The following is a 26,372-nucleotide window of genomic DNA, read 5'->3' as shown; positions in this document are numbered from 1 at the left end:
TGGGAGAGAGCCTGTTCCTGTGGGGTGTAGGGGAGAGAGATTTTTATTTATTTTTGTGTGTGTGTGTGTGTGTGTGTGTGTGTGTGCGCGCGTGTATGTTTACGTGCGTGTGTGTGTGTTTATGTGTGTGCACGTTACCTCTCGGGAGTGTTTCTGGTATAAACACTGACCTTGTCAGGATAAGTAGTCCTCATGGGAACCACATCCCGGTCCAAATGTCATTTCTGAGGTCCTGGTTAGGGTTAGGTTGTCCAAAATGAATGAAAGTCTGCTGCACAAACCTGTGTGTGTGTGTGTGTGTGTGTGTGTGTGTGTGTGTGTGTGTGTGTGTGTGTGTGTGACATGAATATTATTTGGGAGGAGGAGGTTTCTCAGTTGGACTCCTGCTGTTGCTTCTTCTTCTTCTTCTTCTTCTTCTACCTTTTTGGTTTCCTCAACCCCAGAAAGTTGCGGACTTGCTTCCAGAATGAAATCCTGAGTTCTGGGACCTTCTCCTCAGAGACTTCAGCCTCCTCTACAAGCTCACTCTCCTCCCTCTCATCCAGGAGCTGAAGGCTGAGTGTGAGCTGTGTGAGATACTGAGCTTTAAGCTCTTCAAACTCTGTCCAAAGAGCCTCCTCCTTCACAGAGGCGACTTGTTGCATGACTGCCATCTCTTGATGAAGGGTTTTCTGCTCAGCCCTCAATTTCTGGATCATAAGCATGTCACTTACATGCCTTTGGCATTCCTCATCATATGCAACTTTGATATTATTCAGTTCTTGGTGAAGAGAGTGTAACTCATTCTGTGTTTCTTTTTCGCTGTTCATGTACATGTTCATGTACATGTCCATGAGATCTTTTTGGTATGACAGCTGTGTATTTGTTTCATGCAACTCTTGGCAAAGTTGGATTCTATAGGCCATCTCTCTATACAATTCATTTTGATGGAGGGTTTTCTGTTTAGCACTCAATTTTTGGATCAGATGCAGGTCACGTTCATGCCTTTGACATTCCTTATCATATGCAACTTTGATCTCCTCCAGTTCTTGGTAAAGAGAGTGTAACTCTTTCCATGTTTCTTCCTCTCTCCTCATGTACATGTCTGTGAGGCCTTTTTCGTATGCCAACTTGGCATTTTTTTCATCCAACTCTTGGCAAAGTTGGATTCTGTAGGCTGTCTCTCTATGCAACTCTTCTTTGAGCCTCTGAACCTCTTCATGAAGCTCAATGTGGTCCATGTTGTGGACCTGTTCTGTGGTAGTCATTTGGTTTTTCACAACTGAAATCGATATGTCCAACTTAATGCAGACAGACTTAGTGTCTTTTTCAAATGTCTCAATGCTGGTATCTTGGAATTCCTTTTTCCTTTCAGCAAGCTCTGCTGTGTTCTATGTATCACTGGTTTGCCTTTGTTATCTCTTGACGTTTTTCCTTTCTCACAGTAGTGACCTGACCTGCAGTGTGACATCACAAATACCAACGGTATCATTTCTTTGATGAAGCTTTAGGGTTCAATTCTATTTATCTGATCTTGATCTTTAGAACAAAGGTAGATCAAAGGTAAATAGTTCAGTTTCTTCTTCTTTTTTCCTGCATGTTTACATTCAAAATTACAAAGTATGATTCAAATGTAAACTCAAGGGCTGCTACTACTTATCAACATTCAAAACAGGCTTAAAACCCGGGAACTTTGTCTTGCCATATTGTGCACCTATTCAACAATATATGCCAAAAAAATACAAAAAAAATAAATTCTTTGTATTCTTTTATCAAAATCCAATCATGTTTTCTCCCTGTAAAACAAAATATGATGTGTGCTTACGTAGGCTTGAACCAACCCATTTCAACCAATAACCAAACGTGACATCCACCCATCAATCAATCTCCAACTTTTAGTGGCACAGAGCTAAGATTCATTAGGACACGCCCACTTTTCAATGTTCAAATCAAATTCCTCCCAATGTGATGTCCCACCACTCTATCCTGTTTCACTCAGAAATACAGCATGATACGGAAGTAAGATACTCTGGAAATGCTGTTTCATCTGGACTTTAATGTAAAATAGTACAAAACTATACTAAATTAGTTTATAAATGACCCAAAGACACTATGTCAAGTAAATATATGTCCACTCTGCCTGCCATAGAACGTGCAACATAAGTCGAAAAGATTAATTTGATCCATCTTCAGTCACGTCCCTTCAGGGTGAAGAGTGGCCCCTCCCATAGTGGATGGGTGCATAGGGTAAAGAGTTTAATGAAATCTGAAAGAGAAAGTGGGCATTGATGAAAATAAAAGGGACATTCTAATCTCCTCCTGTGTTACTTGTGTTAAAAAAATATATAACCAAGTACTGGGTGTGACAGTTGTATTTGGTTTATATGAACTTGTCCAATCACTTTTGATCCTCTGAAACTGTCAGTTTGTCGATACAAATGGCTACAGTTATCACAGTTAAGTTTCCCTGATATATCTACAAATATCTTCAAATGCTGGAGTATAGAGCCAAAATAACAAAAATTGTGTCAGTGTCTGAATACATATGGACGTCAATGCATATGTACAAAGAAAGTGCACATTCTCAAATTTTCACACAGGGACAACACCTTTTGACAATATATTTTGTAATGTTTTGGATTTTTTCAAGTGTAGATACCACCTTTGATAAACTCACCTGTAGCAGAACTGGAGGTCTGGACAGATGGAGCGGTCTGCTGCTGCATAGAGATAGTTCTCTTCTTCTTCTTCCTGCAGGTTGTACTTCATTGTGTCCAGTACAGACGAGGGAGAATGACCTTTCTCATACAGCTCTGTCAGTGTAATTATGGCGGTAGCTGACACATCCCTTTTGCGCAGAACATCAGCACAGGCCAACCGGTGATTGTGCTTGTTCCTCTAGTTCACATGGAGGAAGTAACCCTCTGCCATGTGTGGGTCTCCAGATCTGTGGCAAGTGGAAAAGTACAGTACATTGGAGTAATAAAAGATAAATCGTCCCTCAGCTGTTGCTCTTCATCCTCAGAGCAATGATGATGAGTCTGCAGCTGCTGCTTGAGCTCCTCCACCTGCCTCTCCATTTCTTTGTATCTATACATCTTTTTTTTTTTTTAACACAATCAAATATGTTACATACAGCCTTACACATGCACTATGCAGTATTAAAACACAGGATTTTGACAATTCAGTGCAATGCCACAGACTCTCTTTCATAGCAGCCTACTCAAGAGGAATCTAGAAATCTTAAAAACCTTGTTGTTGCAGTCTGTTGCCCTTTGATGCCCCAGTGGTGAGTGCCCACTGCCCCTCTGGCTCACCATCTGAATGGTCTTTATTGTGCAGCTGTGAGTGGGCCTGATTGGCTTTGTTCAGCTGCTTCTTCAGCCATAATATTCTTTCCAGCGGTGCCCTCACACAGGCCTCTCTCTGCTGGTCATATTCCAGCCACTGCTTGTTCTTCTCCAAGGGCCTCTCCAAGGCCTCAGGGGACTGAATAAAAGAATGAGAGGCACATTACAGAGGCAGACAGACGTGCCAGGGGGATGGCTCCAGAGCACACACAAGTAAAAAGCTCCAAATCTTGAATAGTATCAGGTGCACGGTTGTGGCAAGGATGAAACAAACAAAACACTGACACTTCACAATCTTCTTATTATTTATTGTGGACAGAAATGGAGGCGTTTCAGCCAGAGGCCATTATCAGTGTAATAAAAAAACAGAAGAAATGACAATATATATAAACAAGCGAGGTTCAAACACCAATCAAGGAAGAGAATACATAATTGTATAATAGGATCCATCTGCGAATGAACCACCCTGATGCAGCCTCTTCAAATGAAGGTGTGATCTCAGCAATCAGTGAAAACAATGACTGGTGTTATGAGCCAAAGGGCATTATATACAAAACTTAATGCCCATGACCAGAAAGACAGTATATAGAGGGCAATACAATCTAGATTAATAAATAGAGATGCTCATAAATGCAAAAACAGTTGTCACAAAACATAATAAAGAGATAACCTTCATAATGTGCATATATTCAATATAACCTTTAGAGAGGAAAATAATAATAAAAGTAATCTATGCTTAAAACGATCCAAAAAGGCATTAATGACTAATCAATGTTAATATAGAGGGCTCGAAGTACTAAGTAAATAGAGAAATCTCTGAAACAGGATATGTCTTTAATGGGGACACATAACATAGAAAAAGAGAAAGATTAAATATTTAGGTATGACTTTGAATTTCAACTTGACTTTTGATAGCCGTGTTAAAAAGATGAATAAAAAATGAAATATAACATGGTTAAATTTAGACATATTAGGAACTCATTAACAATAAAAGCATCAAAAATATTTTTGAATGCTATGATTTTTTTCTCATCGTCATTGTTGTATATCCTGCTGATCCCAGGCCAGTAAGACTGTGCTGAAACCAATTGAAATTCAAAAATCACATTAAAGGCAAGAATCAGACAGAAGAAAATGAATGGACGAAGGTCTCTGGTAGATTGAAGTGTTGCTCAGTTAGAATTACTGGGAGCTATTATAGAGTGTGCGGCTCTTTTGTCTGATTCTTGCCTTAAGTCGGTGTACTAAGACACAATAAACTGCACTGCATTTTCAATTTGAATGTGGTTGGGCTGTTAATGTAAATCTGTAGAATTGAATTGGCACCATTATTATTTTTTTCTTTACTTCACCTGTGATGTTATGTTATCTAGGGTTTTAATGGTGCAAGATGCAAAAGGCAGTATTGCTGACACGGTCGTTTATACCTTATAAGGTATATAGGTGTGCTTGAATATAAAAAAACTCAGAAAGTTTACTGTAGATTTGCATGTTTTCGACTAATATGAATCTGCTCCACTGGGGGGCGCTGCAGCACAAGAAAAGACCAGAGGACAAACCCCCGCCGATTTGCCTGGATGGTGAATCAACCCACAGTACTGCACAGTGATGAGAAACAAAATGAACTAAAGGTATGAAACATATTATAAAAGGTAATGAGAACAGTAGGCTGTCCTGTACAGGTAACTTGGTGTACCCATGACACCAGTTGACCCGGGCTGGGTGGTACGTTTCATGCCTCTTCATGACTCATGCATGACTGCCCTCCGGTATCCAACCCTCTCTCCTCCTCACATCTGTTCGTTTCAGTTCCCTCTGCCAGGGCTGCGTCTCTTTCTCTCTGCGGAATATGGTCCACTTCTATGAGTAAATTTGGACATCATAAAGATGCTGCGGGTCGTTGTTGAGTCCGCTAGTGGGATCCCCAAAAAGAAACTTGGAAACCCTGATCCAATAACTACTATTATCTTCAAAGGTGAGTCATTGACTGCTTTAATTATAGGTGTGTGCTCGGGTAACTGTTTTCTCAGAGAGCTTTTATCAAGCTGTCCATAAAAGTGTAATATTTCCTGTCTTTATAAATATTTACTTACATTACTTATTTTTCCAATGTAATGTAGAAGCAGTTTATGGATTTATTACTTAAGTCAGTGGTTCTCAAACTTTTTCACGTCAAGGATCCCTAAACTGACACGTATGAAACCATGGATCCCCATTTGATAAGATTTTGTCCCAGGGTCCCCCATCTGATAAGATTTTTGCTGTTAGATGTTACAGAAAGTGCATGAAACCTATGGCCAAAATAATTAAACATTATGTCATTGTGTTACTTATGGATGAAATTATAGTGAAAATAAATGATCCCACTTTTTGCTGGGGATGCCCTGCAACCCCCTCTTGGACCCCTGTGTGAACCCACTTTGAACCACTGACTTAAGTAAGTTTGCATATTTTGGCAGTGACTCACATAGAAAATGAATATCCTTATAAGGCCAGGAATATCCCTCTGTCTCCAGAGAACAGAAGCTGTTTTGGCCACTATTGTCTTATTCTTCATTTTCATACAAAACTAGATTTCCCAGCATACAATACTGTAAAATGTTATTTCTGTCATTAATTTCATGGAAGAAGCAGATTGGAAACTTGTTTGTGTCCACAGTGTTTCTCCATGACTGTTGACATAATATTGTAACACCAGATCTCTCTTTTTTGTATATTTGAATTTTTGCCAATAAATGTAGTGATTGATTGTTCTTACAGGTGAAAAGAAGAAAACCAAAGCAATTGACAGTGAATTAAACCCTGTATGGAATGAAGTAAGTGGCAAATTGACAGTAATATGTGAGAGTTACAGTATGTGAACTTGTTAACTGGGAGATGATAACTCTCCTGAGAGCTGCTATTACCAGGGTTAAAATTGTTTGTAACAGTCTCTCTTTTTTGTAATTACAGGTGCTTGAATTTGACCTGAAAGGTTCTACCTTGGATGCGTCCTCATTCATCGATGTGGTGGTGAAAGACTATGAAACAATCGGCAAACATAAGTATGTGAACTTTACAACATGTTAAAACATAATTCAAACTTGCGTTGTCCCAAACCAGGAGTGCAAAAATGCCTGCAGGAGTGCTGCAGGCATTTTTGCCTCTTGGACTGAATGAATACATGACGCTCAGACTAACACAAAGCATGACAAATTACTGCTTATTTAAACATCTTCCTGCCTCTGAGTGAAAACCACTCAGAGGCAGGAGGAAACCCCCCCTCCCAAAACACCAAACACCCATGTTATGCCAGGTAGTGCAGGTAATGACTGAAAGGGAAACCTCAGCCCTCCTTAAAGGTTTACCTTTTGAGAATGCAGACGTGATTATAATCTGTCTCGCTTCTTAGTATTTGTACCTTGACTGCCGATATTACAACTGCTGTGCTATTTATTCCAACAGTATGGTTGAAAATAGTTATTATGATGTTTTCCTAAGGAGCAGAGTAGCATGCTCTAACTTTACAGAGCTGTATAACCACATGATGCAGTGCCACCGTGTTAAGACTTGCAGTTTTAGTAAAGAAGGGGCTTTGTTTTCCACACAATAGCTCTTTAGCTCTTACCGGGAATGTTGCCTTAAAAGGAAAGAATAGTCAGTTCTTTAAACCTTCCCTTTAAGATAGAGTCAGACTGTTATACTCAACATAAATTTCTCTTGTTTAACTGTTTGTTTGGCACATATGTGCATTTTTTTTATTAACACTGTGAGTCTGAGGCATTTTGTCTTTCTGCCGTGCAGACAAGTTGGTAGATTCAAGTAACAACAATTCTACTGAGTCACTCTAGTGACTGATTGTGTACATTATAAATTATTTTGGAGCAGGCTTAAGAGGTGGGGGTTGGGGTGGAGGGTTGTCTGCCTCAGCCATGAAGCCACGAATGCACTTGGATATTTTTTTTCCATGATTACTGCCTGACACACATGTGGTGGGGAGTGAGCAACAGAGCTTGCGCTGGCTTGTCATCTGTGATGACTAGCTCAGCCTGTATGCTTTGCAAAATGAACTTTACACACAGCTGATTCTATGGGGAAATGCGCTCAATTGGGAATGCACTAAACACCGTATCTATGATTTAGGAAAATCTATAAAAAGGAATGTGACTCAGAAAGCCTCCCGTCTAATCTGTGGTACCATCAAGATAAGCCATCCCCAGCCAGTCAGTGTTGACTGCTCAGTTTGTCTGGCAATTTTTTTTTTTACCCCTTAACCCATAAGAACCCCGACCCATTTCTCCTTAAAGGAAAATTATGGGGAATATAAAACAGACCAAATGGACCACAAGGAACACATTTCTGATTTTTTTTTTAAATTCTACCTTCAGTGTCAAAGATCTGTAATGTAACATATATGTCATAACGATATTTCCCTAACTTGTTTTATATCAATTTGTTCAAGAAATGTGGTCAGAACAGGTTAAATGTAATACAGGACATCTTATTAAAGCATCAGAATTGTTAAATGGGTTGAAACCTACCTTTAATAACAAAAAACAAGCTTTTTAAAATTAGCTAGTTCTGTCACATTTGCTGACCAGGCACACTGCCATTTTGGAAGTGATGTCATGGGTACACAGATTCACACATTGTCACATGACTGCACCCGGATGTTCAGTAGATATCACTTAGGGACTTCATGAGTTAAAATCAAGGATAAAGCTGTATAAGGAATTCTCCAGAACATTGAAAGGGTTGGTGACACCTGTGTCACCATGGGTTCTTATGGGTTAAGTTGCTTTGTTTAACTGTAGTGGAAAGTAGTAGAAGAAAATTATTTTTATAGTTATTTATATTCAATGGCGCAGCTCTAAATACTTGAAACTAGGGTTCAACGTTTTGTTTGCTAGTATGAGGAGAGTTGTATATACAAATTTTAATATGTATAAACCAATCACTGCATGTGGCCTCTGCAACGGCAGGAACAGTAAATTGCCATACTAGATTTGCTCTCAGTCTGATGCTCTACTGCTGACCCTGCTTTCCAAGCACAGTTTTTAAAGCTCTGTGTAATGATAAAAAATGACACAACTGTTGAGAACAAGAAAGAAGAAAAAGAGAGTCTGAGCAGCAGAATCATGAATCTTTGTCCCTCTTCTCGTGTGCTTACTTAAGACTTCCCTTTGCCTTTAAATTTGTCCACCCTTAAACTGGGCACAGAACGCCCAGCACATGCCTGTGGTGCATGTTAATTGTTTCCATCATTCAGTTTTTCTCATGCACTTTTTCATCATCTTAAGGGCTTGCCTATGTAACCAGCTTATCACTGAGCAAAATATACCATTTATTCTCTGGAAAGACACTACTGAGGCTCCCAAATGGCTCTTTTGCAAGAATTAGCCAGGCAAAATGGATGTTTGTCAAAGGGAGAGCTTTTTTTTAGATATACAGTCCAGACAGTGAGTATTTGAACAGCTATACATCTTTTGTTTTTCAGGCTCTGTGCTTCAGCACATTCAATTGGCAGGCCTCAAGCCTCGGGTTTAATTTGAGTAGGTTTACATCAATATTGAAAGAACTATGTGGGAGATATAGCTCTTTTAACAGATAGTGCCCAAAGTTTCAGGGTTCAAAAGTAATTGGACTCTTGGCTACTAAATGTTTCTTGAACAACCCTTTTTGACAGCACAGCAAGTCTTAAATGCTCTCCAGGATGTGGGCATACATGTTTTCTCGGCAAAAACAGGACAGCAGGTTGCAGTACAGAAATCTAGAAACTAGTAGAGTTCACAAATGAAACAAAAACCAACCTCTATCAAAATTATGGAAAGAGGAACAGCTCATACCAACTAAAGCATAGCACTTCATCTGTCAAACATTATTTTAGAAAACCTCTTATGTTTTGCAATCGAGGGTTGGTCCGTGATGGTTATTAATCATTTATTAATCATCTGTTTGGTAGTGAAAGAGAAGAAGTGAAATTGGGAAGTGGAAACCATCAGCATACAGTCATAAAACACTGTGTACAATCCCCTAATGTTGTAATAGCATAAATTTGCGGCAAAGCATCTTCCTTATACAGAAGTTGCTAGGGTTATTCAGCTTTGCTTCCCTTTCAAACAAAGGTGTGGTTTCTCCCCAGCTGCAAAGATTTCGTCGTTGACATACGTCTGAATACAGACTCAAATTAATTTTCACTAAATAAATAATTCTGCAATTTCTTTTCAGGTTCATAGGCTCAGCAAAGATCTCTCTTAGAGACTTGGCCAGTGGTAACGTGAGGTCCCTCCCATCCAAGAATGTGCCCTTGATTAATGAAAAACAACAGGCCGTTGGGGTGAATACCTTAAATTTATAACATGATTCTAGACAGTTTGCATGCACTTTACATTATTTGTACTGTTAGTTTTTGAATATCAGCTTCAACTTTGAATCAGTGGAATCTGTAAAGACAACAAGTAGCTGAATTTGAATCCCATGACATATCATTTGGTATTAAACATATACATTAGAGCTGATAATGCTAATAGAGAAAATGCACTTTTTTCAGGCAACCATTGATTTGCTCATTGGGTATGAGCCACCTGCCAGCAGCACTCCAAACTTAAATAATCAACCTGATGGAGACATGTCTCTGATGGACGCTGGTAAGTAGGCAACCGTTCAGTTAAGACACATGATGATAAAATAATGAGAACAGATGGTAATTTTTAAAATTTTTAAAATTCCCTCTCAAAAGAACAAAACTAAATGAAAACCACTTCCCTTTACAATAATCCATATATAAGTTCCACAATAATAAAAAAGACACAAAGATGAATATCAATCAAATAAAAAAAAAACACACACACCAAAAAAAAGTAGTTTAATACCATTTTTCCCATGTGCCCTGTCAGCAACTGGATTACGTTTTTCCATGAAATCTGACAGGGGACCCCAAACTTTACAAAATTCACTGGGGGTTTTCCTTAGATCATACATAACTTTTCAATATGGAACACTGCATAACAACAACAAAGCACTGATACAGTTGGAGGATTACTGTCTTCCCAACTGAGTGCAATACACTTATTGACTGCTGCTAACTGTTTTAATATTATTGGTTTCGGGGTATTCTCCTAATAGAAACAAAGAAGGTTCTTTGATTATTTTAGGTTTCAATCACATTTTGTGTAAAGAAAAACGTGTCTGAAATGTTATGACATTTGCTATCTGTTTATGATGGTAATAAATCAAGCCTGGAAAACAGCACCATGTGTATTTGGAATAATTATTTAAAGAATGTAATTATTGTGATTGTGCTGCCACAGGAGGCAATGAGGAGGGGGAGGAGGGGGAGACAGAAGTGGACAGAGGGGGTCAGGGTGGAAGTCCAGGAGCTGCCATCTCACCAAACCAGCCTGGGAAACCTAGCCACAAGCCAATCCGTCTCAGTCGTAAGAGGCATAGAGCTCTGGCCAATAAACCCCAGGACTTCCAGGTATTGTCTGAGTTTTGATTACTCTATTCCTGGGTAATGACAAATGATTAATTTAGGGTTAAATTCTTATTGCTAATTATGAATGACAGCAGGCTTCACCAGTGTAAATATACATTGATGACTGGGCCAGCCATTATAAAGAGAATTATAACATTTATCTGTCATTGCAAACATGTGAACATCCTCTTGGTCTTGCATCAGAGCAAACAATGTCACACATATGATTTTCTTTGGGAACTTGTTCATGTTCCTGTGAAAGGCCCAGAAATGTATCTGCTGTAAGCTGATATTTGTCATTTTAATTAATCAATGGTGTCTTTTCATAAATGATCCAGATAAACTGCCTCACTGTTTGTTCAGCTGCCTCACTGTCGCTTGCAATGTCCAGATTCGCGTTCGAGTTATTGAGGGTCGACAACTGCCTGGCAACAACGTCAAACCAGTGGTGAAGGTGAATGTTTGTGGACAGACCCACAGGACTAGAATCAGAAGAGGAAATAACCCCTTCTTTGACGAGGTAATGAGTCCATCACCACAAAAAATACCAGATTTTTTAGACATTCCTTTTTAAAAATGTCTTACTTTTACCTTCTTTGTCTATTTTTAACATCCTCTTGTCTTCTTTCTTTGCTGCTTAATCTCCACCAGTTTTAATAACCTGCTGAGGTATTCCTCTCTTTATCGACAGTGGTGATATGACAGCTTGGAGCTTGAAGGCAGCATCTTCAGCTTTCTCCCGTATCTAATTCTTCTCCTATGCATTTTTCTTTGTCTCAGTTTTTGCCAAAGCATAAAAATATCAGCTATTAAATTGTAAGTCCTGTAATGATTGTCACAATCACTGATAACAAAATGTGTCTTATTCATACAGTGACAAGAGAAATGCTCCTTCATTTATGACTTCTTTCTGTCCCTCAGATGTTTTTCTACAACGTTAACATGCTCCCCTCAGAGCTGTTTGATGAGAGCATTAGTCTTAAGGTGCGTATTGATGTATTTTTTTGCAAGAATAAAAGGACATTGTGTACTTTCTGCATCTGTTGAAACTTAACTACTTTCTTTTTCTTGACAGGTTTATGACTCCTTCTCCCTCAGAGCTGACAGTCTAATGGGAGAGTTCAAGGTATGGCCATTCAAGTGTTTTTTAAGTATTTATCTCTGCTACATGTATTTTTTAATTTTTGACCCATAGAAAATTTATCACTCACTAGTTGGGGCTTTGCAGAATTGTAACTTTTATCACCAGTAGGCTGACAGATTTCAGATTTGTTGCAATAACTTTACATTTTTCTGTTGCTTATCCAGCTGGATGTTGGCTACATCTATGATGAACCTGGTCAGTATATGTAAAATACATACTATATATATATATATGTACTGTATGTAGATGTCTGAATGTGTTAAATACTATACTGTGTCCAGGTCATGCCATAATGAGGAAGTGGCTCCTCCTGAGTGATCCTGATGACTCCAGCTCAGGGGCCCGAGGTTACCTTAAAGTCAGCATATTTGTTGTGGGGACTGGGGATGACCCACCGGTACGAGTGCCTTTACTTACAATCAAAATCCAAAAATTCTCAAATAGATCTGAGTAAAGATCAGTATTGAATAAGTGCATGATCTCCTCCCCTCCCCTCTCCTCTCCTGGATACAGACTGAAAGGAGAGCGATAAGTGAGGAGCAGGACGACATAGAGAGCAACCTTTTGGTGCCAGCTGGTGTCACAATGCGATGGGCCACACTCAGCCTCAAAGTCTACCGTGCAGAGGATATGCCACAAAGTAAGTGACAAATAAATTCCTGCAAAGCTTCCAGTGCCCCGCCCCCCACCCCCTGAGATACCTCTACTTACAAAGTACCTTCTGTTGCAGTGGATGATGCCTTTGTTCAGACAGTGAAACAAGTCTTTGGAGGGGATGGAGATAGGAAAAACTTGGTGGATCCATATTTGGAAGTCAGCTTTGCTGGGAAAAAGGTATTTCATGATTAAGTAAAGGGAAAAAAAGGTTTTTGTTTGTTCTTGATTTATGAATATTGTCAATGTGAAATTTTATGAATCTTTTTTTGTTTGTTTGTTTTAGGTGTGCACTAAAATCATTGAGAAGAATGCTAATCCAGAGTGGAATCAAGTCATCAACCTCCAAGTCAAGGTACAATCTTATGAGCTTGATTCAAATTTCAAAAACACTTTAACCTTCAGCACTAATTACAGTGACACACACCTCTGTCTGCCTCTGTAGTTCCCTTCCATGTGTGAACGCATCAAGTTGACTATGTGTGACTGGTAAGAACTAAAATTCATTCATACACAGCTGCACAAGTGACAATTATATCACAACCAATAGTTGACATGCCATTTTACTCTTTGGCAGGGATCGTCTAACCAAGGATGATGCCATAGGAACGACTTTTTTAGATCTGAGCAAACTGTCCTCCTCTGGGGGAGAGATTGAAGGTAATGATGTTGCTGTAGTGATGTTTTGATTGTTGTCACTCAGTTTTTTAAATTTGGATGTTACAACATCTACATCTACAACAACAACATCTAATATATCTGTTTTATTTTTTCATTTGAAGCAGACACACGGGCTGAAAATGGCAACATGCTATCTGAATGTACGTAAGAAATTATGATCTGTATATAATCACAGTTTTAATGTTTTACATCAAAAACAGATTGGACTTGGACTATGGACTATCATTACAAGCTACATAGGAGATATTTATATTTATTTTACCATGTAACCTCAAATAACCCCTCTGCTTTTGTTTATGTGTCTACACTCCCATCTTATTATTTTAGCCTTGAGAATGTGCTGATGGGATTTAAAGAGAGTGTCTGTGTGTTACAGTGAGCACTGTACCGTCTGAGGTTGGTTTTCTCCCAGCGTTTGGGCCATGCTACGTCAACCTGTATGGCAGCCCAAGAGAATTTACTGGCCTCCCTGACCCGTACGAGGATCTCAACTTTGGCAAGGTAACCTAACCTATAAGCTCAGTACGGAGGGTTCAGCAATTGTGGCTTGCTATGTTAATATTTGTGTTGTTCACATCATATTTTGTTTTCATGTGTACATGGTATTGTTGCACTTTGATATATTGCAGGGTGAAGGGGTCGCCTACAGGGGGAGGGTCCTTGTTGAGCTGTCGACTCAGCTGGATGGGAAGGTTGACAATACTGTAGAAGACATCTCCAGTGATGACATCCTGGTGACACAGGTATGCACTGCACCAAATAGACCTTGTGTACTTGTCATTATTTTGACTTCTTTTTTAATTTTTGCGATAAAGGGTTTGGAATTTTGAAAGTTGACATATTGCTCAATGAAACTTTTCCTTGACACTGTTATTACAGTGTTTGTCTTGTACCTTGTACTTGAGAAGATGAGCTCAGTCTCTATCAGAATAGCTGGTCTGAGCTGGTCAGAGAAGATACTTTTAACTGAAAGTGAGAAAGGAAAAGATTTTACTGCCTTGACCTCTAACACTGCCACATCCTTTTGTAATTGAGTACAGAAATACCAGCGAAGGAGGAAGTACTCTCTCTGCGCTGTGTTCCACAGTGCATGCATGCTCCAAGAGCCAGGCGAGCCAATCCAGTTCGAGGTTAGCATTGGTAACTATGGTAACAAGCTGGACTCCACCTGCAAGCCCCTGGCGTCCACCACCCAGTACAGTTTTGCTGTGTTTGATGGTACGAAACTAACAACATAACAAAGTCTTCATTTCATGCTTATTACATGTTATAGTCGAAGGTTTCTCAATTTTTTTAGGCACATTTTTGTTGTCTGACTTACTGTAAAGATCATGGTGGGAGCTCCAAATGAATTATACATATATATTTCTAACCTAAATCTATTTTGATTACAGTAATCAAACTATAAATACTTATATAACTATAAATCAGTCAATGTACTGTTAAAACTCTGTGACACCCCAGTTCTTTGAGGTCAAGAACCACATGGACAACAACTCTTAGTATGTGGTCAGTTCCACAACTTGTCTTTAAAATGACTGAGTATATTTATTTTGTATCCTACAGGTAATCACTACTATTACCTGCCCTGGGCTGACACGAAGCCTGTAGTTATTCTAACTTCATACTGGGAGGATATCAGCTACCGTCTGGACTTTGTCAACATTCTCCTCTGCATCACTGAGAGACTGGTGAGAATAAGTCACACTAGCACATTGGCACAATGCCTGCCTAAACATTGCACATGTCTTTGCAGGTAGTGCAGAGCTCAATAATTTCCTTTCATCTGTCTTTGTAATTTGTTGTAGGAGTCCCACCTCACCTCTTTAAAAACAGCCATCGTAGCCAAGGTGCCTGAGACACGTTTGGCAGAGATTTGGCTCAAACTTATCAACCACATGATTGAGGATCTTAACAGGTAAGATAGAACCACACAGATCCCTCACTGGACCTTGGAATTATATGTAGTATGTTTTGCTATAATGTAAACTATCATTTGAAAACTGAAGTGAGGTTATTCCTGTTAGGTCAAATACATTTGTAGGTGGCTGTCGGGTAGAATTCTGTTATTGTTTGACCTTGTGTTGTTCCCATTCAACGTTACTTTCAGTAACAGTGTTTTGACAGTTTACAGCTTCCAGCGCTGGAGGGCCAGACCAACGTGACTGCACTTGATCTCCAAATAAAAAACTTGCGTGCTGCTGCTCTGGATAGTCTCAGACAGACGGCCAGTCGCATGAAGGAAGAGGCCACAGATGTCAAAGCTACTGTTGGTGACATTGAAGACTGGTTGGACAAAATCAAACAGTTGGCAGTGGAGGTCAGCAAAAAGAAACTATGCAATGGTTGCATGCAGCTCTTCTTTTTACTGTATGGAGCCCAAGTTGCAAAAATATGATATGGCTATAAAAAGATATGACTTCACTATGAAATGTTGTGTCTCCATCAGCCTCAGAACAGCATGCCAGATGTGATCATCTGGATGCTGAGAGGAGAGAAGCGTGTGGCTTTTGCTCGAGTCCCAGCAAACCAGATTCTGTACTCCACCTTCAGTGAACAAGCATGTGGCAAACACTGCGGACAGACTCAGACCATCTTCATGCAGGTATAAGACTAGTCGAAACAATAAGACATTCAAGGCAACAGACATTTGTTTATTATTGCCATTGTTCAGCAGGTCTTACAAACCCGATTTTTAATCATGTATTTCATTATTAAATTTCAGAAAGAGTCTTACTCTCTCATGAATTTTTCTTTGTCAGTACCCAATGGACAAAAACAAAGGTGTGAGGATCCCTGTTCAGCTGCGGGTCAACATGTGGCTCGGTCTCTCTGCCCATGAGAAGAAGTTCAACAGCTTCTCAGAGGGAAACTTCAGTGTATATGCTGAAATGGTACAGTAGCTTGAAAAGACATTAGCTTTCTTAGAATACATATGAATTTTTTGATTGTGGTTTCTGTAACATTTCTTTCTTCTCAGTCTCACTCTTTGCTTTCTCTCTACAGTACGAGAACCAGGCCCAGGTGTTTGGGAAGTGGGGAACCACTGGCCTGGTTGGGCGCCATAAGTTCTCCAATGTGACTGGAAAAGTGAAACTCAAACAAGAACGCTTTCTGCCACCGCGTGGATGGGAATGGGATGACGACTGGTTTGTGGACCCTGAGCGATGGTATGTTTACACGCATGGTTTACTGTGATTCATGGCTTTTATGGTTTCAAGGATAAACATCCTGTTATCACTGTGCAGTTGAACAGGGCTGTTTACAGTTCAGCTTTAACCATCTTAATTGGAAGTAGTCATCAATCACTTCTTCTACCAGCCACTATGACAAGTCATATCACAAACACAATTGCAGGAAATGAAAAGGAATTTTGGCATCCATCAGCATTTTGGCATAAGGAGATCTCCTTCCCTAAGTGCCCCTTACTTCTGCATTGCTTACATTCTCCCACCAAGGTTCATGTAAATAATTTTAGCTCTTCCTGAGCTGTTCCTCTCTGTTTATCGTATCGTGCATAGCTACTTTCTGAGTCACAAAGTCTCCCATCAACCTTTATGTTATGGTGGTGTTTTCAACAGCCTGTTGACAGAAGCAGATGCGGGCCATACAGAGTTCACAGATGAAGTCTTTCAGAACGAAACACGTTTCCCTGGTGGGGAGTGGAAGCCTGCTGCAGAGCCCTACACAGACGTGGTACAACATACTGTTCTCAAACATACACACACACACACACACACACTCACACACATTCACCTTTTTGGACAATATGTGAAAAATGTGGGTGAAGATAACAGGACAAAAGCCTGTCTCTTCATGTTAGCTTTCAATGTTATCCATTTCTCCTGTGCTATTATGTAGTTAGGACAGGTGGGTTGCTTTGTAGTTGCATTTACTGATTTGATTCAGTCTCATTAGTCTCTGTACGGACACTTCAGGCAGCTGTTTTCAGATAAAAAGCTCTAATAAATTCACTGTCCGCAACCTGCCCAGCACCAAATGGCAAGCAGACAACGTTAGCAATTAATTGATGAGCATTGCGGAGCATTTAGTAGCGAAAGAGCTAGATATTACCCTCAGGAGTTGGTGGAGAGTAAAACAAAGGAGAGTGAGTATTGGACTTCATCAGAACCCAAAAAAGAGTTAATGCAGCTTTAAGGATTATTATTATTAATAGTAATATGAAAAGTACGAAACTCTTTGCATTGGTGAAGCTGTAATCTGCATTAGTATATATTTATGGGTATATTTAAACAATTAAATGGCGATCAATATTGTGTATGTTAGTATTTATCAACATGGAAACAAACAAAATAAAGAATTTTTAAGCAACAAATGCTACAAATATACAGATATACTGTATATCACCAAAATTAATGAGAGTGTCTTTGTGGTGTAGAATGGAGAAAAGACTCAGAGCCCAGGGGACTTTGAGTGTCCATCTGGATGGGCCTGGGAGGATGACTGGAGTTTTGACAGCAACAGAGCTGTAGATGAGAAAGGTAACATGAACACTTTATTGATACAAAAAAATATGTGATAAAAATCTTTTATTAAAGGTGTTTTCATGGTTGAAATACTGCAATTCTAACCAGGTCAATGTGTCTTTTTGCACTAGGTTGGGAATATGGGGTTACCATTCCTCCGGATGATAAACCCAAATCCTGGGTTGCAGCAGAGAAGATGTACCATATCCATCGCAGGAAGAGGCTCATAAGACCGAGGAAGAAGATATCTGATAAAGTGGCTCCTGTTGAGGTGAGGAAGAAATAGATGAGAATTTGAGTAGATGTTGATTTGAAAGATGTTGGGAGTGCAGTTTCACACTTTTGTCTTGTCTTCATCTCTTCCACAGAGGCGAGAACCAGGGGAAGGCTGGGAATACGCTTCCCTGATTGGCTGGAAGTTCCACAGGAAGGAACGCACCTCTGACACATTCCGCCGCCGCCGCTGGAGAAGAAAGATGGTTCCATCAGACTGCATCGGGGCCTCAGCCATCTTCAGACTGGAGGGGGCATTAGTGAGTCTGACTTAAATTCCCTGAGTACTTTTGCTAAATAAATGGTGTATTACTAAATGTCCCCCCATGAGGCAGTTGCCATGGAAACAGGAGTTACTTCATGCCATCTGAGTCATATCCTCTCATTATTCTTCTGCATGTGCCTGTTCCTGTCAGGTCTTGGCAAATAACTCAGGAAGTTTATTTTAGTTCTGCATTCTTTTCTTCAAATTTTCTTCAGTTTTGCTCAGATGTTTGCTGTGAAACAACCCTTTAAACACCTCACCCTATGTTATGTCAACAGGGGGTTGATGTGGACGAGAAAGCCAGTAAAACAGATACGGCCAAGCGATTTGGTGCCAACACACCCACTGTTTCCTGCCACTTTAACCGTAAGTATTTGGGTTAGATAAGGTCACTGATGCTGATTAAAGCCTTGGTGGTTCTTTTATCACTACTTCCTGACTAGTCCTAATGAAAGATAACATTGAATCAAGAAGTCAGTAAAATCAGAATAAATTTGTGCACATGCCTAATCAGTGGGATTATGATCAGTGGGCTCTGTGAGATTACATTGTTCTAAGTGGTGATGAATTTCCAAATGCTGATAAACATGATCCATCCCTTCAGGGTCTTACATTTACCATCTGAGAGTGTACGTATATCAGGGGAGGAATCTCTGTGCCATGGACAAAGACAGCTTCTCAGGTAAAAATAAAGCAGAGAACCTGCGTCTGGGAATAACCAGAGAAAATAAAACCCTGATCAAGAGGAATAAATTAAATCAACTGGTGATGTACAACTTTGCAAGTAAAAATCACCAAAATTCACACATCCTGTCTCACATTTCAATCACAATAATATCTTGGTCGTCTCCAGATCCTTATGCCCATGTGTCCTTCCTGCACCTGAGTAAGACCACGGAAGTCATAAGGGCCACTCTGAACCCCACGTGGGATCAGACTCTAATCTTTGAGGACATTGAAATCTATGGAGACCCACAAACCATTGCCCGCAACCCACCTGATGTAGTTTTGGAGCTGTATGACAGCGATCAAGTGGTGCGTAATAGACTTAAACTGATATATTTCTATCAAATTATATATCTATTAATCAGATCAAACAGAGACATACATAATTATACCCTATAAATACAACTGAAGTTCATGGTAGATACTGAAGTCTTTGTGTGCTGCTGTATTTTATTCACTAGGGTAAAGATGAGCCCATGGGTCGCTGTACATGCCCCCCAGTAGTGAAACTGAACCCCAGTGTGGCTGTCAGCCCAAGGCTGCTGTGGTTCCCAGTCACCAAAAAGGGACGCAATGCTGGAGAAGTACTGCTGGCTGCTGAGCTTCTACTGAAGGACAAGGTAAAGAAGACATTAAAGAAAGTAAATTGTACTGCAATTTAACTTTGTGAAACTATAGATGCTGAACTAGAGATGATGCTGTGCTTTGCCCTCCAGGTGAATGAGGGAGATCTGCCCCTGGTCCCTCCTCGGCGGGGGGAGAATCTCTACATGGTTCCCCAGGGAATCAGGCCTGTAGTGCAGCTCACTGCGATTGAGGTACAGCATCAAACCATCTAGCTTGTCTGACAGCCGCTATAAATTACCTTCACACACAATACATGATCAGGCAAGACCAGCCCAACCCTAAGATTTCTGTTGTGGTTGCATTTCTCATGTGTAACTCCCTTCCTCCCTTTCACTCATTTCCTATCACCATGTTAGTCTTGCAATCTGCCCAGTCTGGTTTTTGTGTGTTTATGTGTTTTTATTTGATCTCAGGTCTTGACTTGGGGCTTGAGGAACATGAAGACCTACCAGTTGGCCACAGTTTCCTCTCCCAGTTTGATAGTGGAATGTGGTGGTGAGATTGTTCAAACAGCTGTCATCAAGAACTTCAAAAAGAACCCCAACTTCCCAGGATCTGTGCTGCAACTCAAAGTGGTATTAACCCTCAAACCTCCTAGTCCTACTCCAAATATTCATACACAGTGCTTCATTTGCCAATTTTAAATATTTTTTGCGTGGCCTTTTCTAAACTTTTTTCCTAGCTTCTTCCCAAAGAGGAGATGTACACCCCTCCCATCGTCCTGAAGGTAATCGACCACCGACCTTTCGGTAGGAAACCTGTAGTAGGTCAGTGCACCATTGACTGCCTGGAGGAGTTCCGTTGTGACCCGTATCGCATTAACAGTGAAATCTGCATGTCTGCTAGAGGTATGCACATACATGCATGGACTCACACACATACACACACAGCTACATACAGCACAGTAGAGATTTATGATATCCTATTTTCATTAACTTTATAGTGGCAATGATAGCAGCTGCACAGGGAGATGTTGTCATAGACATTGAGGGGAGACCAATCGTGACAACTGAGGTAAATAATAATGCACTCACAAAAGTAGGGAGACAATATATCCCGTCTGATTCTTTTTATTGATAAGTATTCTTTGTTTGCTTCCCACTTTGCAGGCTCGAGCTGAAAAGGTGAGATTTTCTCTTTTCACAGATACGCTACTGATAAATAGCATCTCTAAAAATAATAACTTTACTGTTACTTTCCATCATGTAGGAAGAGGAGACAGTAGACTGGTGGAGTAAGTTCTATGCCTCTGTTGGACAGCAGGAGAAGTGTGGGCCTTACCTGAAAAAGGGATATGACACATTACAGGTTAGAACATGTCATCAGACATTGTGAAAAAACAAGAAGTGATTCAATCTGTGCTTGTGTTTACAAGATACAGCCAGTGAGCTGTGTCAGACAGGGTTTTGACCAGATATTCCCAGTTTTAGTCTGTTTTGTAGATAGAACTGTTGTATATATCCAAAACAATATTTTTTTTCCTCAGATACTGACATGAGCAGTAAGACAAATGTGGGGGTTATTTGAAAATATGAGGCAGAAGTACAGTTAGATTCAAATCTCACAATGAAGTTTGACTGTGCCTTGTGCAGCAGATAGTGCAATGGTGCAATAGACGTAATTTGTGTTTTTTGATCTGTGACCTGGTTGTAGAGGAAACTGAAATATGTCATGTGGCTTCGTGACTTTATATGTGTCATGTGTATCTGTTTTACTATGTTGTGTGGTTTTCAGGTATTTAACAGTGAACTAGAAGAGGTTGAGCAATTCCAGGGTCTCACTGATTTCTGCAGCACTTTCAAACTCCAGCGAGGAAAGACTGAAGATGAGGAAGATGATCCCTCGGTGGTGGGAGAGTTCAAGGTAAAGAGGCCAAACACTGAGAAAGTATCACACAGCCTCCCAGTGTACCTGAACTGTTGTAATGTGAGCAATAACTGCTTCTGCTATTGCACAGCTATTTTTCCTAGCCTTCGTCTGCCCCCTGGTGGATAATTTAAGAATTTTAGTTAAAGTCAATGAATAGTTTTGGCAGCTGTGAAATGGTACAGAATTTGCTGTAACCCTTGAGATATTGACATAATGTATATAGCCTGCATATTGCTTATTTAAAGTAATCAAAGGCAGCAAAATTGTTGCTGCCAAGCTAAGTTGTATTCTTGGGGATAGGAATAAAGCCATGATCAACTGTGGCTGTTTTATCATTATATTTTGTTTTTTTTAGGTTTTACTCCTTATAAATACTGTATATGTTTTATGATTGTCTTTACAAGTCTTAAATTGTGTCATTGGTACATTAAAGACATTTTGAATGGTTAATGATGTTGCATTTTAATGTGGATATGGAGGCACAATATCAGTAAATTGATATTTAGGATGCATACTTTAAGGAGGCATGGGAAAATTAGTAGAATAACATATTTATGTCTAGAATAAAATGATCCAGTGCTTATTTATGTATTGGACAGTCCAGCAGCTTCTTTCATTTTGACAGGTTATTCCTTAGGTGGTGGTTAAAGTTGCCCATTTATCATCTCCGACTCTACAATCTATTTTTACCTTGGAAGGAACATGGATAAGTTCCTGTGAGAGTGTAAAAGCTTAAAGCCTGAAATCATTCTACCCCCCCAAAAAAGATGAGGTGTTATATAAGTTATGGTGCTGTCCTCTTTGGTGGTATACAGGGCTCGTTCAAGATTTACCCACTGCCTGATGACCCAGGGGTGCCAGCTCCACCCCGCCAGTTCAGAGAGCTTCCTGAGAGCGGACCTCAGGAGTGTCTGGTCAGACTTTATGTGGTGCGCTGTATTGACCTGCAGCCTAAGGATACAAATGGCATGGTGAGTTTTATATTAAGCTTAAAGATTTGAATCACAACTATGCCCTAGATTTGTATTAATATATACTATATGTTTAGTGAAAAAGATGCTTGAAGCCACTGTAGCTAAGATAACATTTTTTTGCATTCTTGTTTCAGTGTGACCCATACATTAAGATTACGTTGGGAAGGAAAACAGTGGATGACAGAGATAACTACAAACCAAACACTCTCCATCCAGAGTTTGGGAGGTGAGACACTGATATGTCCTGCTCTCAGAACTTTTTTAAAATTTTTTGAAGGAGCAACAAATACATAATATGATGTCCTCCAATTTTGTCCAGGATGTTTGAGCTGTCCTGCTTCCTGCCTCAAGACAAGGATCTGAAGATTTCTGTGTATGACTATGACTTATTGAGCAGAGATGAAAAAGTCGGTGAGACAATCATCGATTTGGAGAACAGACTTCTGTCCCGTTTCAGGTCCTGCTGCGGACTGCCGCAAACGTACTGCGTGTGAGTATGTGCTCTTTTGTGAAGTATGACTACAAATACCACATCTACAGTACAGCTGACACATCCTACCTTACCTGTCTTCTGTGATTAAAGTCAAATGAGATGTACAAGGTTCTATTGGTGCCATTTTCTTGCAGCTCAGGGATTAATCAATGGAGAGACCAGCTGATGCCCTCTCAAATCCTCCAGAATATGGCCAGGGTGAGAGGTATCCCTCCTCCACGCATAGAAGGAGACGGCAGCTCACTGTCTTTCTCAGGAAAACAATACAACTTGCAAGATTTTGGTACTGCTTGTTACTACTTATTATTAGTCAATTTATTACTTCTATTATCACATTTGCTGTGTCGTTGATATTAACATAAAGTGATATAATGTCCTTTCATCATTATCTTTTGTGGTCTGCTGTGCCACTTGCAGAGGCAAACACTGTGATCCACTCACACTTGGGCCCACCCAGAGAGAGACTGGCCCTGCATGTCCTCAGAAACCAGGGCTTGGTACCAGAGCATGTTGAGACCAGAACCCTGCACAGCTCCCACCAACCCAACTTGTCCCAGGTTAAAACAACAGCACTAAAACTTCGTCTTGTAGCAGAGATACACATATGGAGCTCTGTAAAATAAATATATGAATGTCACTGTATGATAGTTTTGTTTAAATGAGGCATCCTTTTTTCTGCAAATGCAGGGACGAATTCAAATGTGGGTGGACATCTTCCCCAAGAATTTTGGTATGCCAGGGCCTCCATGTGTTATCACCCCACGCAAAGCCAAGAAGTAAGAAACGCTTGACAAAATAATAAGATTTTAATGCAACGATTGAAGGATGAAATATAATGATATCTTTGAAACAGGTACTTCTTGCGAGCCATTGTTTGGAACACAACTGATGTCATTTTGGACGAAACAAGCATCACTGGAGAAAACATGAGTGACATCTATGTCAAAGGGTGCAGTTACTTTTGCATTTACTTTCATTATTACACTGTACCACTATACTGTATGTTTTACTTAAATATGCATTTTTACTTATTTGTACCATGTATCTTAGGTGGATGCCAGGTATGGAGGAGGACAAGCAGAAAACTGATGTTCATTACAGGTCCCTGGACGGTGATGGAAATTTCAACTGGAGGTTCATCTTTGGGTTTGACTACTTGCCTGCAGAACAGCTGTGTGTTGTCTCAAGGAAAGTGAGTGAAATCATGGAGCAGGAACAAAACATTGAGTGATTGTTGTTTATAACCATATCATTTTTGTTGTGATAGTATGATTGCAAACTTTCTGTCTGTTTATAGGAACACTTTTGGAATCTGGACAAAACTGAATTTCGGATTCCTCCCAAGTTGATTGTCCAGATATGGGACAATGACAAATTCTCGCTGGATGACTACTTAGGTGAAACAGCATTGTTGTTATCCCCCAATTAATGCCACGAGCATGCAAAGGGAAAGCCTTGAAAGACTGAGAACTATAACAATGTGCATTGTATCTACATTGTGCAGAGTCAAATACTCATTTTCTATCCATATCTCTGTGACAGGCTCAGTTGAGCTGGACCTACTCAATCTGATCCCTCCTGCTAAGACCCCAGAAAAGTGCAACCTGAAGATGTTGCCAGGAATGGCAGGCTCAGTCTCCTCCAAGAAACCACAGCCCAACTCCCTCTTCTCCCAGAAGTCTGTACGAGGCTGGTGGCCATGTGCAATCGAGCAGGATGGGAAACACGTGCTTGGTGTATGTTAATGTCCACAGCACAGATCCTAGTTATATTTTCCTAGTCCCTGTTTATGACTGTGTTTCAATATTTCACAGGGGAAAGTAGAGATGACCCTGGAAATAGTGGAGGAGAAGGAGATGGAAGAGAGACCAGCTGGGAAAGGCAGAGATGAGCCCAACATGAATCCCAGACTGGAGCCACCAAAGTAAAAAATCTGGCTCCTTAAAACACAGTTGTGAATTGTTTTTCATGAATTTACATTGTGTGAAAATGTCTGTATGTCTCCATTCAACAGCCGCCCTGACACATCATTCTTCTGGTTTACAAACCCTTGCAAGACCATGAAGTTCATAGTTTGGCGCAGATTCAAATGGATTTTCATCGGGGTGATTATTCTTCTGCTGGTCCTCTTGTTCCTTGGGATCCTGCTCTACTCTCTACCTGTAAGATCACTCAGTTTTCTTAATTTCTTGCTTGAAAAACTACATTTTTTAATCACACAAACAGTTTTTCTCAGTTTATTATAGTCTGAGTGAATTTTAATGTCCATTCTGTATCCACAGAACTACATCTCAATGAAGATTGTGAAGCCTTTCTCCTAAGGAGCACTGCAGAGAAGCTGTCTGTCCTGCTGCAGAACCTACAGTCCTATTTACTGTTACTGTTACTCAGAAATATGCAATAACTTTCCCTACTGATGCTATAGCAGACTGACACTCAGCATTTTCCTATCACGTTATCAGAGCTGTTTTTAATTTCTGCACTGCCAGTATTACTTGTATCTCTTGTATAGCAAAAACTTTCTCATATGTTCAAATTTAGAAAAATGTCAAGAATCTCACATTTTAATAAAACTTGTTGTTATATTTTGCATGTGTGAATTCTGTGCTAATGTTTGGTAAGCTATTGACAGAAAAAAATGTTTCACCAACATTAAGTTAGCAGTATCAAAACAAAAAAGTACTTTTTATGTCCATTTTAGTTGCCTAAACATGTACGTGCTATGTGAAGTTTGTGGTTAACTACACTTATACTTGTACATGTATATAGAAAATCATATAATAATTTAAGGCTCCCCTTCAATCAAAAATGTACTTTGCCTCTTGTTCCTTCAGTTGAATGTTTGAGCTTCACTGTGCAGAAAGATGCATGTGCAGAGTTTGAAATTAGAAGGCTGTTTCACATTCATCTGCCGAAAGTGGAAAGTTTCTGTGCTCATTGAAAATCCATTTTTATGGGGTGGGTGTAAGAGCATGATTTGTGACATCACAAATAGTTTGTAAGCCAATTCTGTTCCAATATTCAACAACTGTGATGTGGAAACTTGAAGCCTCCAATGCACAAACACAGAATTGACTTTACAGCGAAGTAGAAGTAGGTGACATCTTGTGTCCAGCAGGAAAACTTTTGAGATTAAGTATTTTTTGCATATTTTTAAATTCTGAAATTTTTAATAAGGGAGAGGGAACAGATGTCATTTTAAGGATTTCATCAAGATAATTTAACTTTTTTTGTGAAAAAACTATATCAGACACAAAGTAGAGTATTTTACATACATCTTAAAATATGTCCGGAGGGGATCTTTAAGTTAAAAAAAAGAAGTAAAGAAAAAAAGAAAACATTGAAAAACAGTAAAACTAAGAGCCATTATCTTATGAAGTGTCTTATAAAGTGT

The 26,372-nt window shown here is 39.8% G+C and overlaps 1 protein-coding gene across 2 annotated transcripts; it reads left to right on the top strand.

Annotated features, from left to right (window-relative positions):
* Nucleotides 1–1,793: 1,793 nt before the first annotated feature.
* myofl (myoferlin like) lies at nucleotides 1,794–25,568 on the top strand. 2 transcript variants are annotated; one of them, XM_042433340.1, is made up of 55 exons: nucleotides 1,794–4,960; nucleotides 5,139–5,304; nucleotides 6,090–6,145; nucleotides 6,282–6,373; nucleotides 9,537–9,645; nucleotides 9,859–9,955; nucleotides 10,619–10,788; nucleotides 11,177–11,305; nucleotides 11,707–11,769; nucleotides 11,861–11,911; nucleotides 12,094–12,124; nucleotides 12,211–12,326; nucleotides 12,443–12,569; nucleotides 12,660–12,763; nucleotides 12,870–12,938; nucleotides 13,029–13,072; nucleotides 13,161–13,243; nucleotides 13,366–13,404; nucleotides 13,641–13,765; nucleotides 13,894–14,007; nucleotides 14,305–14,482; nucleotides 14,831–14,955; nucleotides 15,073–15,182; nucleotides 15,392–15,584; nucleotides 15,714–15,869; nucleotides 16,027–16,158; nucleotides 16,271–16,434; nucleotides 16,846–16,960; nucleotides 17,664–17,766; nucleotides 17,883–18,022; nucleotides 18,120–18,284; nucleotides 18,568–18,655; nucleotides 18,894–18,971; nucleotides 19,143–19,324; nucleotides 19,477–19,635; nucleotides 19,732–19,833; nucleotides 20,056–20,217; nucleotides 20,325–20,490; nucleotides 20,586–20,656; nucleotides 20,752–20,766; nucleotides 20,852–20,950; nucleotides 21,377–21,505; nucleotides 22,327–22,482; nucleotides 22,620–22,711; nucleotides 22,805–22,975; nucleotides 23,113–23,261; nucleotides 23,396–23,535; nucleotides 23,666–23,754; nucleotides 23,832–23,927; nucleotides 24,029–24,170; nucleotides 24,276–24,375; nucleotides 24,521–24,714; nucleotides 24,793–24,902; nucleotides 24,993–25,140; nucleotides 25,261–25,568. In XM_042433340.1, exons 2-55 carry the CDS (start codon nucleotides 5,217–5,219, stop codon nucleotides 25,297–25,299), a joined length of 6,165 nt encoding a protein of 2,054 aa, XP_042289274.1. In that variant the 5' UTR covers nucleotides 1,794–4,960; nucleotides 5,139–5,216; the 3' UTR covers nucleotides 25,300–25,568. The 2 variants fall into 2 exon arrangements, with proteins under 2 accessions (XP_042289274.1, XP_042289275.1); XM_042433341.1 differs by having other exon boundaries at nucleotides 4,864–4,960; nucleotides 13,369–13,404.
* Nucleotides 25,569–26,372: the final 804 nt, after the last annotated feature.

The sequence above is a fragment of the Thunnus maccoyii genome, chromosome 14, assembly GCF_910596095.1.
Source record: "Thunnus maccoyii chromosome 14, fThuMac1.1, whole genome shotgun sequence".
Taxonomy (NCBI): Eukaryota; Metazoa; Chordata; class Actinopteri; order Scombriformes; family Scombridae; genus Thunnus; species Thunnus maccoyii.
The sequence above is the reverse complement of the archived record's forward strand: the minus strand, read 5'-3'. Positions and strand labels throughout refer to the sequence as shown.

Coding starts and splice junctions, on each gene's coding strand:
- myofl (XM_042433340.1), top strand. CDS start 5,217: ATGCTGCGGGTCGTTGTTGAGTCCGCTAGTGGGATCCCCAAAAAGAAA. Junction 5,305..6,089: donor AACTACTATTATCTTCAAAG/GTGAGTCATTGA, acceptor TTGTTCTTACAG/GTGAAAAGAAGAAAACCAAA. Junction 20,491..20,585: donor AATCTGCATGTCTGCTAGAG/GTATGCACATAC, acceptor TTAACTTTATAG/TGGCAATGATAGCAGCTGCA.